Genomic DNA, 12371 nt, shown 5'->3' with positions numbered 1-12371 from the left:
CAGTGAAAGCACACACGCGACACATGCGGCGAGCCTTATCGCGTTTGCTCGTAATCGTGCGAAGCACAGGAGGGGGTCCGATTGTCGTATCTGATCGGACGTCGATAAGCTTGTCTTCGTGTGCTATGCAGTGGTCAGTCAAGCCAGTTTAGCCAAGGAGCCCATGCTTTCGCTGTAGCTCTTGGTACGCGGCCGAGCGTGTCCCTGTTGTTTTCACACCCGTCCACTCGGAAGACTCCCTCGAGGAACGTTCATCTGAAACGAGCCGCCGATCGAGGGGGAGTGCGTGTGTGTGTACCGATGACGCACGCTCACGCAAAAGAAGCGAGCGCGGAAGGGGAGTCCGAGGTGACAGCTGACAGCACTTGTTCGCAGTCAGAGCAACTGCGTCGGTGTCTTTTTGCTGTGTAGACGGAAGGCCTGTTCGTACCAGAAAAAACAGCGCGAACGCCTCAAGGTGAGTTTACGTTACAGGCACTTTGTAATTATTTTTCCTGTGTACGTTTTCTTGTTTCCAGCCTCGCATCTTGGCCCCGTACCTCTGTAAGCCGCGAAACCTTTCACGCCAAGGTTTTTCGGTCACCAGTGCGTCTGACCTTCAGGCAGAGCGCGACGGGCATATTGCAGACGCACGAAGCGCGTGCCTGCGGTGCATGGCCTCCGAGATTGCGAGCCCGCGCGCCTTGAATCTCGGAGGCCATGCTGCGGTCGGATGTCATAACACTGCAGGTGATAAGCGACATTCCGTCTATACGTAAAAGAGGGGGGGGGCGAAACGCGTACGTCAAGACGCGCTCTTTTCCCTGCAATAAAAATATGCTAGAATTTATCTCAATTGTATCATGGATGACTAATAATATCTGGGGTTCAACGTCTCAAAGCCGCGATATGATTCCGAGAGACACCGTAGTGGAGGGATCCGGAAATTCGGATCACCTGAGGTTCTTGCGCGCAATTCAAAGTACACGGGACATTTTTCGCCTCCATCGAAAATGCAGTCGCCGCTGCCGGAATTCGATCCAGTGATTTTCGCGATGGCAGCTGAGCACCATAGCCACTAGACCACCAGGGCGGAACATTTAAGTGAAACTTCCAGACATTAATTATTTTGCATCTATTAAAATTACTCACGGTGGTGACATTAACGACACTACAGTTCTTGCAGCATAGTTTGTCAGTCTAAACCATAGCTTATATCGTTTCGCTTTGTCACCCCTATAAATAATTCCGCGTTACCGAACTTCTCCGGAGCGCTCAACTACGGAGTCTCTCAGTGGTGTTTTCAAGACGTTGCCTCGAAGCAGCGAGCTTGCGAAGTGCACGGATGCGTGTAATAGCCAGCATTTCGTACGCAGGATGTGCCTGACTCAACGGGCGACGCATGCGAAACGTCCAAGTACATGTGCCGTAAACAACATCACCGGGCGTGTGTCACGAGCTTCCGTCGTCACCTGGTCACCATCGCTCGAATTAGAACGTTTCAGCCTTAAAGCATTGTGTAATAAAGAAACCTAGCAGTGGCTTAGCTCGGCTAGGTTAGAATGTACGTAACTTGAGGAGCGGACGGACGCACGCACGGACGGACGGATGCACGGACTGGCGAGTGATCTCGCGCGAGTCAAGCGTCAGACAATTAATTACCCCCGTATTCACAAACGCTCCTTGACTCGACTTCCACCCTTCACTTGACAGAGTTGAGCCCACTGCGCCGCCGCTCGGCTGAAAATGACGCTGCGCTACTCAAGAATAGCAGCAAATTATTGCATATATGCAGTGACTTCGCCTGCCGAGAGATGGCGCTCGCGATCGGCTTTCTCAAGTGAAGGTGCAGCGTTGAGTGAAGGGGCGTTCTAGATTACGGGGGTTAGTGACACGTCACTCAGGGGGCTTCCAGGCCTACGGGGCACCGATATGCACCGTGTGACGTCACCGCTCGGACATGCGCAGCGCGGATCACGATAAGCCTGGCGAAACAGCTCAATTAACCTCGACTAGTGTAGCTTACGCTACAATATCCAGGTTTTTAGAGGCAAAAAAAAAAAAAAACGATATGACTCGTGAGACACGCCACTATCGTAGTTCGGAGACGGGGGATTTCATACCTTCCTGCCCCGTAAAAAGGTTTTTTTTTTTACACGCGCATATATACCATTCTAAAGATTTATTCCTACTTGACACAACTTTACCGAAATCACGCAGACGTTCTGCCACCCATGCGAGTAGCGTCCTCAGTGTGCATTGGCACCAAATCAGCGGAGGACGCCCTTTTATGTAATTCTCATTTTTGCTCGAGTTAAGTCGGAATAAATATTTTAGAATCGTGAAATCGCCGGGCTTTTGGAACGCGGTTCGCATACATGCAAGCACGTATACAAGCGTACCATTCCGCGTCAAATGAAAGCTGAAGAGCGGCAAGCCTTCGCAAGCACCGTCTAGTTATCCCCATTGACAGACGCGCGCATCTTGTTTCTGCAGCTTCGCGCATATATGCCGGCCTGTCCATGGTGATCAAGTGGACGGCAAGCACTATACGATCGCCAAGACTGGTCGTTGTTCGGGTTTCATTTGACGCTGATAGGACATAAGGCATTACAGAACCCCTCCTTCCTGCCTCCTCCGAGAAAAAAAAAAAAGTCTGCCTACGCCCTTGGAACACGCCGCAGAAAACTGCAGAAATTTTCACCGTGTGGTGTTGTTAAAGTGCACTGACCTGACGATTTTTCAGGTTTCCGTGAGCAAAAGAATGGCATTCGAGATGTGTATTTGCAGTTGGATGGTACCTTATTGTATACCTGTGACTGTTTTTCTCTTGTAAGTATAGAAAAAGTGAGGCCTCCGAGATTCTTAGTCTCTCGCCCAGAGTTGAAACGTTGGCGTGGCTCGTCATCGGAGGTGCGCCTATGGAGTGGCGTAGCCAAGGAAGGGGGGGGGGGGGCTCAATGTCTTAATTTTGCTTGCGTAGGATTCACACACACACACATCGGTTTCTGATGGGCTCCGTCTCATTGCGGGCAATTACGGCATGCTGAAGGGTGGCGGAGGCACTTTCTTATCATTTCATATTTATCTTTAAAAGCGTGTAGTCAGAGTAACGCTTTTGGTCTACTTGATCGCCTAATGCCGGCATTGACTAATGGTTTCAAACAACGCTGGCTTTTTCACTCTTTGCAACAACGGAAGAATTACCCATACATACCCACACTTCGAAGGTCATTTAACACCCATGAAAAACACATGTTCGACCACGGCTCTGACCCATTGAATTACGTGCACTGAAGGCTATACAACAATGCACTGGTATAACCAGTGTATGGGGGGGAGGGGGTAACACATCCTGCACCCACGCACGAATGTGCACATATGTTCATTGATTCAACCTCCCCCCCCCCCCCTGGAACAATCTCAGTTTGGGAAATCCGCCACAATTTTTTCTGTGCATGTTTAACAAAAAACTTCTCTGCGCAAAAACTTCCGACAACTAACGCAAGAGACGAGGACGAGTTGTCGGAAGTTTTTGCGCTGAGAAGTTTAATAATGGATTACCAACAAGCCCAATCGCACACTTTACTTCATGTTTCTTGTTCTGTTACGGACCATTTTCATAATCCGCAAGGGCGCTTCCCGTGCTGCATATTCGCCCAACTAACGGTGGCACCTGCCATTTAGGGCCATTCCACTATGCATGCTTATGTAAAGATGGCCAAGTCTGCATCATAGCGCAAGCTAACTCCGCTCGAATACGCTGCTTGCAGGCTAGCCGCATCGCAGGGAAGCTAGCTTTGCAGTTATGAAAAAGGTCTATTCGCAAAGTTATAACTCTTCTCTGCACCGCAGCCACAGAACACACAACGGACCAGCGACACCAGCCGGAAGACTGAGATCGATGGACTCCCATAACTATACGGACTGCTGAGTAACAGGAAGGAGGTGGCTGTCCATGGACGTACTGCTGCGCTCCCGGTGAGCGCGGGAGAACTGCCCGCGCTCTCTCGTCTCGCGCGCATGGGCAAGAGCGGCATCGTGCGCGTCGCTCTGGTCGCGGCGGGCGACAGCGACGTCGGCAAGTCGTGCCTGACGCATGCGTACGTGCACCGATGCTTCCCCGCCGAGCGTCCGCCCACGACGCTCGACCAGAAGGAGACGCTGCTGCACTGGAACGGCGAAACGGTACGCGTGGTTTTCTACGTCCGCGCGCTTTGCATGCAGGCATAGTAAAAGCGCGCGAAGGGTATATGGAAACGGGGATTGGTTGATTGATTGATTGATACGTGGGGTTTAACGTTCCAAAACCACCACATGATTATGAGAGACGCCGTAGTGGGGGGCTCCGGAAATTTCGACAACCAGGGGTTTTTTTTAAAGTGCGCCCAAATCTGAGCACACGAGCCTATGGGAACGTGGAGGCCAACCAGTTACGACCGCTGGACACATGACAACTCATCCCACAAGACATTACTCCACTTCATACACAACGCAGGCCTAACGGCGCACATTTAATTTACATACACGCACAAAACATTATGCCTTAAGGGCAGGTCTGTCGCAATAAAAAAAAGTGCCCTCGCCCCTACCCAGGGGCAGCGCCAGGATTACTTTGCCGAATGGGGGGGGGGGGGGGGGGGGTGTAGACCAATGCGGGAACAACAATGAAACTTTTAACACAACCATGCATTTATGAGTAATGTGTTGTATTTCACTCATTTTGCTTCTGTGTTATGCGTTATGCTGCTTAGCCCATTCATATTGCCCTTGCAACAAGACTGAACCATACTAACCTAGGAGTGGACGTCCACGCACCTTTCCCTGAGTTTACTTTAAGAAGTAAATCAATCAATGTTCCCAAATTCATCGCTGGGTGGATTTGGATTACTAAGACATAAATAATACAATGTGGCTTCAACCATCCCGAGTAATTTTGTTCTTTCCATGTGTGAACAGGTGCACCTGAGCTTGTGGGATACCCCGGGCTCCAGCTCGTACGACACGCTGAGGCCCCTCGTCTATCGCGAGGCTGACGTGGTGTTGATCTGCTTTGCGCTAGACAACCGGGCCAGCCTAGTCAACGTCGAGCAAAAGTGGGCGCCCGAGATTCGAAAGCACCTGCCCAAGGCGCCTATAATACTCGTCGGAAATAAGCAGGCAAGTTGCACTGTTGAATGGACGCTGAAGTGAAGGGATGAACAGGTTTTGGATTGGCTAACTGATCTTTCTTGGTAGGAAGTGCAGAAACTATTACACAGAACACACAACACAAACGCTTAACTTCAACTAAACGTTTATTGCAAACGTCAGTTTATAAAGGGAGTGAAAGAGAACAAAAATAATAAAAGGCAGACCAACAAAAAGCACACGTGCCAGTCCCGTACATTACTTATCCGTTATTATCTATCACCCCATTCAAAAAAAAAAAAAGTTCTTTCTGCGTGAGCAAAAAGAACTTTATTATATATATATATTTCTCTTTCGCCCCCTTTATAAACTGACATTTGCAATAAACGTTTAGTTGAAGTGAAGCGCTTGTGTTGTGTGTAATAATTGCTGCACTTCCTTTCATTTCATTTCATTTTATTACCTTAAAGGTCCCCAGGGGGACATTACATAAGGGGTGGGGTTACAAAAAACGTACAAAAAGCCATGAATTAGCTTGAAAAATGGCTTGTGACGCTATGCATAAATGTTGATGGACAGGTGATTGCTGCAATATGGTGGGGGAGGTTCCTACCAAGATGGATTCATACCAACTGGCCCGATACAATTGTTTATTGGCTAACTGAGCTCTGAAATGTTCTACCTTAATTTTACCGTCATATATGCTGGTCAGAAGACCACTGACACAAACACAAAAAAATTGCACTTTTCTTTAATAGGTAGCTTATGACCTAGTATAATCACGGCTGCAAAACCTCGTTCGCACAAGTGCGCCACGGTTATTTATTTAGAGACGCCTTCTTTAAAGTGCCCAGACACAGTTACGGTTTCAACGAGCATCTAGCTAGGCGGAAGGAGTTCCGGTGGCTGGGTAAAGACAGCTGGCTACGTGACCACGCTAAAACTGTGACGGGGGCGCCGCACTGACCAGCCAACACGTACTCGTGACGTAGATTTGTTTACGATATCTGCGTCGCGAGGTGCTGCGCGTCTTCTTCAGTCGCGCGGCACCTCGATATTTTTTTTTTTTTTCAAACATTTCAAGTAAAGACGCGCGTTGTGTTCAGAATCCCGTAACGATCAACAATGCCACACGTGGTAGCGCCACGATCCGCGAGCGCTCAAGAAACTGTCTCTCCTCCTTTTCGGGCCTTTCCGGCCCCCGCATGACGTCGCAAAGTTGGACCTGTGATGCGCAGCGCAAGCGACGCTGCGATTGGTGGAGCAAGAGCCTAGAACTTCCGGTTAGTCTGTGAGCAGCTGCCTGCGCTCAGTGTTGTTCGTCATGTTGCGGTATATAGCGGCTGTTCCTCATGTCACGTGCAGGTGCTCTGGCAGGACGTGTTACCATACGCATCCATCATTTCGGCACGGTAACAGCGGTTAGCCAACAAGCACGGAGTTGACGAAGTCGCGGTAACCCGAAGCAGACGTTGTTTCGAAAAGCGCATTAGCGATCTCATATGCCACGCGAGATTGGAAGGGTCACCCAGCAAGGAAGGCAAAGCGGCTTTGGGAGAGGAGACCAGCGGAGGGGAGAACGAAAGAAGCGATCGCCTTATAAACTATCACGTGGTGGCATCGTGATGTGACATGACCTAAGTGATCTCATGATGACGGTCACAAATTTTTGTAACCTGTGACCTCGTCACAAGATCATAATATTTTGCATTGTTTGTGTGGACGCCGATTGTCGACCACTTCACACTTTACGAGACACCTATATAGCACTTTTGCCTTGGTAATGTACAGCGTTTATTATAGACCGACTGTGTGAGTCGCGTCACGTCGAATCCCAACATCACATCATGTACGGTCCTTCCCACAGGACGCTCGAGACTTTGATACACAGCCACTGTGTGAAGTGGATCCCAGGCCAGATGCAGACTCATTTGTGAGCCCTTCCGAAGGCGAAGCCATGTTGAAATGCATCGGGGGATCGGCCTACGTGGAATGCTCGGCACTGATGGACCAAGGTCTCGAAAAGGTCTTTGGAGCGGCAATCGAAGAGGCACTCAAGCAGGTATAGGAGGTTCTTAGGCGGGCTAGTTGTGCTCCATGAACATTAACACAGAACAGCGCAACAAACAGGACAGTGCACACACACGACCTTGTACTGAGTTTTGTGTGTTCACTGTTCCACTTTTCTTTTAGACTATTCCGCCATATTGTTCAAACAGGAGGCTTTTCTTATAGATATAGTAACAGTTGGATAGTTTTTGAAGCAGTGGCTACAAGCGCGCTACCGAGCCTGGTTACGATTCTATGACAGCTCTATGTCATTGATTTAACAAGGTTTTATGCCGGACAGTGCTTGAATGAATAATACACAATTTGTAACTTATGAGCAAAGTAAATCGGTAAATACAAAAAAAATCGCAACATATTAACGGAGTGAATGATCATGAGTGGGACAAAGCGTGCGTGCGTCCGTCCGTCTGCTTCTATCGCACTAGAAAACGCATTAGAAGGATGCTTCGCCCCGCTTATCATTCACTCCGCGAATATGCTATGAATTTCTTATTATACAAAAACCAGTAACGCCATCTAGTGATATTATTTCCAAGTGTGGATGGGTGTATTCGGCAGTGCCCTTTAGATTGGGCGGTGGCTCACGTCCCCTAGCCATAAAGTTAAGTACTATCACTATGTGTTTAAGGATTTAATTTCACTCGCGCCTCGATTGTGCCACCAATCAGTTAGCCTCCTCCTGGTTATTTCTACCCGTTTAATGTCTATTTTGCCTTCACTGTCCCTAAACCCCAATGCTTTGAAAAATCCGGCACCATTATCTTCGACAATAGGGTGGAGCCCTTTACAGAACAATATCAAATGTTCAGTCATTTCCTCCTCCTTTCGACACGCACTACACATTGTGTCTGTGCCTTCGTATTTGTCTCGCTACATCTTGGTCCGCAACACTCCCGTTCTGGCCTCGAACAGCAGAGAGCTACCCCGAGAGTTATCGTAGATCTTCTCCCTTGCGATTTCCTGCTTAAAAGTTCGGTACGTCTCTAGTGATGATTTCGTAAGCATTCCCATTTTCCACATGTCCCTCTGTTTCCTTCACCTTCTTCTTAACTGATGTTTCCTTTTGGCTTGGTATTTTGCTGTTGTCTTAATACTTGCTTAACAGTTTTTGAGTTCATTTCCTTCATTTAGTATCGACATTTTTCACGTACAAGCAACCGAAAACTTTCCTAGCCCAACGCTCCTCTCCCATTTTTCTCAATCGCTCCTCCAATCCTATCTTGCTGCTAGCTTCCCTGCACTCAAATGATGTCCATCCCATGTCTCCCTATATCCCCTGATTTGGGGTATTCCCATGTGCTCCCAAAGCAAGTCTACCTAAGCCTCGTTGCTTAGTTTCTAATCTTGCTTGAACTTCTGATCTCATGCACAAGACCACATTGCCGAACGTCAGACCAGGAACCATGACCCCTTTCCAAATCCCTCTCACAACGTCATACCTATTGTAGTTCCACAGTGCCCTATATTTCATTACAGCTGCATTCCTGGTACCCTTAGTCATGGTCCCTCATTGCCACAGATGTATATCAATCCCTGCAGATCTTCCTTGTTGTGGGCTATTAATACTATATCATCTGCATACATCAATGCTGGTAATGACTGGTAATGGTAATGGCTGGTAATGACAAGGGCATATACACACAATGCCATCTAGTGAGAAATTCTTAAATCTATAGAAGTGACTGAGTGAATGAGCAAAAAAAAACGTGCCCTACCACATTACTATCAGTGAATCACATTTTATTTAGTGATGAGGTAAGCACATGTAATATATCGCAACATTAACAAGTGCAGTACCATAATCTCCTGACATGAAAGAAACATCTATAATTGTTTCTTTGCGTGCAATATATCATTGCTGTCTCAAAGATGTTGGTGAATTGACGCACACTAACACAAGAGCAGATAATTATGCTCTGCATGTAACTTTCACCTTGAGCCTGCTACAGCTCGAGTAATGAGACACAATGTGCCGAAAACAAAAACAAGCATATTAGACATACGTGAAACGGTGCAGCTTCAACGAAACCAAGAGTGGACAATTCCATTATTAGACACGACGCGTAATTGGATGGAATACAGCTACAAGCGTGCAACAGTACGTAAATTTAAAGACCAGGCTGCTGCAGATGCTTGACAAATGGGTGTTCTGACCATGTCATAGTACCAGCACTTTGGACAAAAACAGTCTCTGATGAAATTTTCTTCTCGCACTTTTAAAGCAGTTGCTTCAGCGCAATAACTCTACCAGTTACCTTGTAAGTGAATTTCACACAGATGTCTTGCTCTACCGAGACCCAGGGATGAAGATTTACTGAGTGAAGAGTTTTTTCGCTTTCCTTAATTCTTTTCACCTCTTACCACTAACAATAAATGTGGTTTAAACACTCTCGCTGCTAATGAATGCAGATGGTCCCCTTGGCAAGGCGCACGGCATGAAATGTACCAAATATAAAATGAAACATTAAAATACTGTCTTTCCTGGCATATGACCTTCTTCTGCATATAACCCGCACTCCCAACTTTAACTCCACAAAAAGAAAAAAAAACAAAACATGCGTATAACTGTTCCATATAATCCGCAAACCCACTTTCCTAACACTGTTGTCCCTTTTTCGATGCGGGTTACGCGCGAGAAAATACATTATTATTCCCTCGGTTCGAGCAAATGAACTCTTTCCCAACCCACGTGGATACTATGTAATAGATTTTAACCATATTTACAATTCTACCACCCTATCTCTATTGCACAGAGTCATTAATGATTGCGAAGACACGTGACTGGCACTTGATCATGTATACTTGACGTGCTCTCTTTTTTTTTCTTTCTCTTTTCCACCCAGAAAACTCGAGAGAAAAAGTGCTGCTCCTGCTGCTGCAGTATTTTGTAACCACTTGAATTGCACAGCTTTCAGTCTTTCAGCATTAAAATACTCATTAGAGATGATCTCTATGAAGCGCTGTTCCCCAAATCTTTTTCGCAAGCAACACCGAGGCGAATGAAGTTGAATGAGAGAGGAAGTGAGAGCGGAGAGACAACACCTGGGGCACGCGGACACCGACACACGCCTGACATGCCCCGACTGAGAAATGCATTTCGCATTTAAAAACGTTTTATCCAGTGGCCTCACCCTGTATTAGCGTGCCTCGATGGACTCGTTCGCAGCGCGCGCATCCAGGCATTCAACCCAGTATGTCGACGGTGCATACCACTGCTTACAACATGAAATAGGTCTATTATAACGTGCTCCACTGACACATCGGGATCGTCACAGTGATATTTCAAGCTGACATCAAAAGAGCACCTGTGTAATGTGTAATAACGTGGCTCATCGCCTGGTCATAGGTTAAGCCATCGCTCATTGGATACGAATAGTTCATCTCATTGTTTCTGTGCACCAGAACAGTAACCGAGCAGCTATAAAGTTGGGGAAGGTGAAAAGGTGGGGTGATGGGGAGGTCTGTAGATTTCATGTCCGCTCTCGATGTTCATTCGATCAGTTGAAGGTGTTCAATGACGCTGCGATATCATCTGTGCATTAGAGTTCATAATTGAAATTACTATACCGGTAGGAACTGTGGGCACAGCGAAGCCACAAATGTGTTGCGGAGCTGGGACAGGCCTGTGCATGAACCCCTCAGCGTTACAGCCTCGCTGATAGGATGTAAGCCGAGTTTTGCGGAGGGGCATTAGGCGGACGGTAGGAAGGAGTGAATTCGACACATTCCCTTTTGTGAAGGGCACTAAATAATGCCTAATCCACTTTATACAGGGTGTCTTTTTTAACATAGATATTAAGTAGATCCTGTGACAGTAACGCTCCTCTCACTTTCACACACAAACTCCACATTGAGGCCGAAATACTTTGCAGCCGTTAACATGGCACTGTGGTGACTAATGAACAAATCTCATTGACTTTTTTAATTATTGAATTGACGGCAGGTGTTTATATTACAAAGTTACCCTGTGAATTTATGGCATACCCAAATTTTTTTAGAAATCGCAACAGTTGAACATACTTGTTTGAGATATCCATTATTGAACTTGATGAGTGAAATGGAAACTGATCGCGCCCAGCGCGCACTAAGCACGGGGTGGAACGCAGGCATGACACGAGACAGGAAAGTGGCGAAATTCGAATGAAGGCGCGCCAAAGCTGAATCTGGTCTAAAAATTAGCGAAAATGTTCCGTCATCTGCACGAAGTGATTGATGATGGAGGGGCTTGCTCGGAACTGACCGGGCAGAAACTGGGAATTCTCCGCGCAAGTCCTCTACCATCACATAAAGGCGTGACGCATTGTTGTAGTGCTGACTGTACATACACTTATATACAAGTTCCATTAATAATATATTGATGCAATTATATACACAAATATATACACAATATGTAATCATTTGCATATCGGTTCAACTATATACAAAGATTACATTACTGATTACAAAGCTGTTGGATGCGTTTTTCTTTGAAGATTACAATTTTGCATTTGGCGAAGTGTGTGGTGAGGGGATCTTGAATTCAAAGTTGAAGTTGAAAGTTGAAGAAGGCAATGTCGATACAGGTGTCGAGATGAGGTTTTCTTGCCGCCGTTTGTGTGCCGCCACTGCTTCACGGGCTCTCACTTTGGGGTCCGCCAGTGGATGAGCCTTCATGGCAGCACAAAGTGCACATGCCTTATAGATGTGTTAGCGGGTACCCCCCTTATTATGAGAATGGCGAGCGGCACATTGGATGCTTCCCTATTTCATGAATGTTACGGCTGGCGTGTAGTGGGTACATCGCACAGCTGCGCCTCTAGCGTACACATTTAGGCACATGACCCGAACATAAGAAGCTTGGCGAGCGAGCTCCCAAAAACTAACACTACCCGCACAAAAGTAAGGCGATACGCCAGACGAATGAGATGATTTGCAGCTTTTTACGAAAACATGCGGCCGCGGTGCGCCGTCATTCAAGTTTCGTCGCTCCCATGTATTAGGTACATCAGTCTGACGTAGCTGAATGGTCGCGCTTCGTGCGTGCCTTGCCCGGGAACTTCTGATTTCGTGCGTCGAGTTCGACGACAAATACCTAGAATGATGTGCAACTTGTGTGATTATAAGAACTATGTATGTCATATGTATACTCGCTGTGGGTGCAGACTGAGGGACTTTATTTGTGGTGTAGTGATTGCGACAATAACTTAGGTGAA

At 47.0% G+C, this 12371-nt stretch overlaps 1 protein-coding gene across 1 annotated transcript; it reads left to right on the top strand.

Annotated features, from left to right (window-relative positions):
* Positions 1-296: 296 nt before the first annotated feature.
* LOC119163601 (ras-like GTP-binding protein rhoA) lies at positions 297-10136 on the top strand. The gene is made up of 5 exons (XM_037415630.2): positions 297-457; positions 3835-4167; positions 4939-5139; positions 6977-7171; positions 10023-10136. Exons 2-5 carry the CDS (start codon positions 4003-4005, stop codon positions 10068-10070), a joined length of 609 nt encoding a protein of 202 aa, XP_037271527.2. The 5' UTR covers positions 297-457; positions 3835-4002; the 3' UTR covers positions 10071-10136.
* Positions 10137-12371: the final 2235 nt, after the last annotated feature.

The sequence above is a fragment of the Rhipicephalus microplus genome, chromosome 9 (assembly GCF_043290135.1).
Source record: "Rhipicephalus microplus isolate Deutch F79 chromosome 9, USDA_Rmic, whole genome shotgun sequence".
In the NCBI taxonomy this organism is placed as follows: domain Eukaryota; kingdom Metazoa; phylum Arthropoda; class Arachnida; order Ixodida; family Ixodidae; genus Rhipicephalus; species Rhipicephalus microplus.
This window is presented reverse-complemented; position numbering and strand designations above follow the sequence as displayed.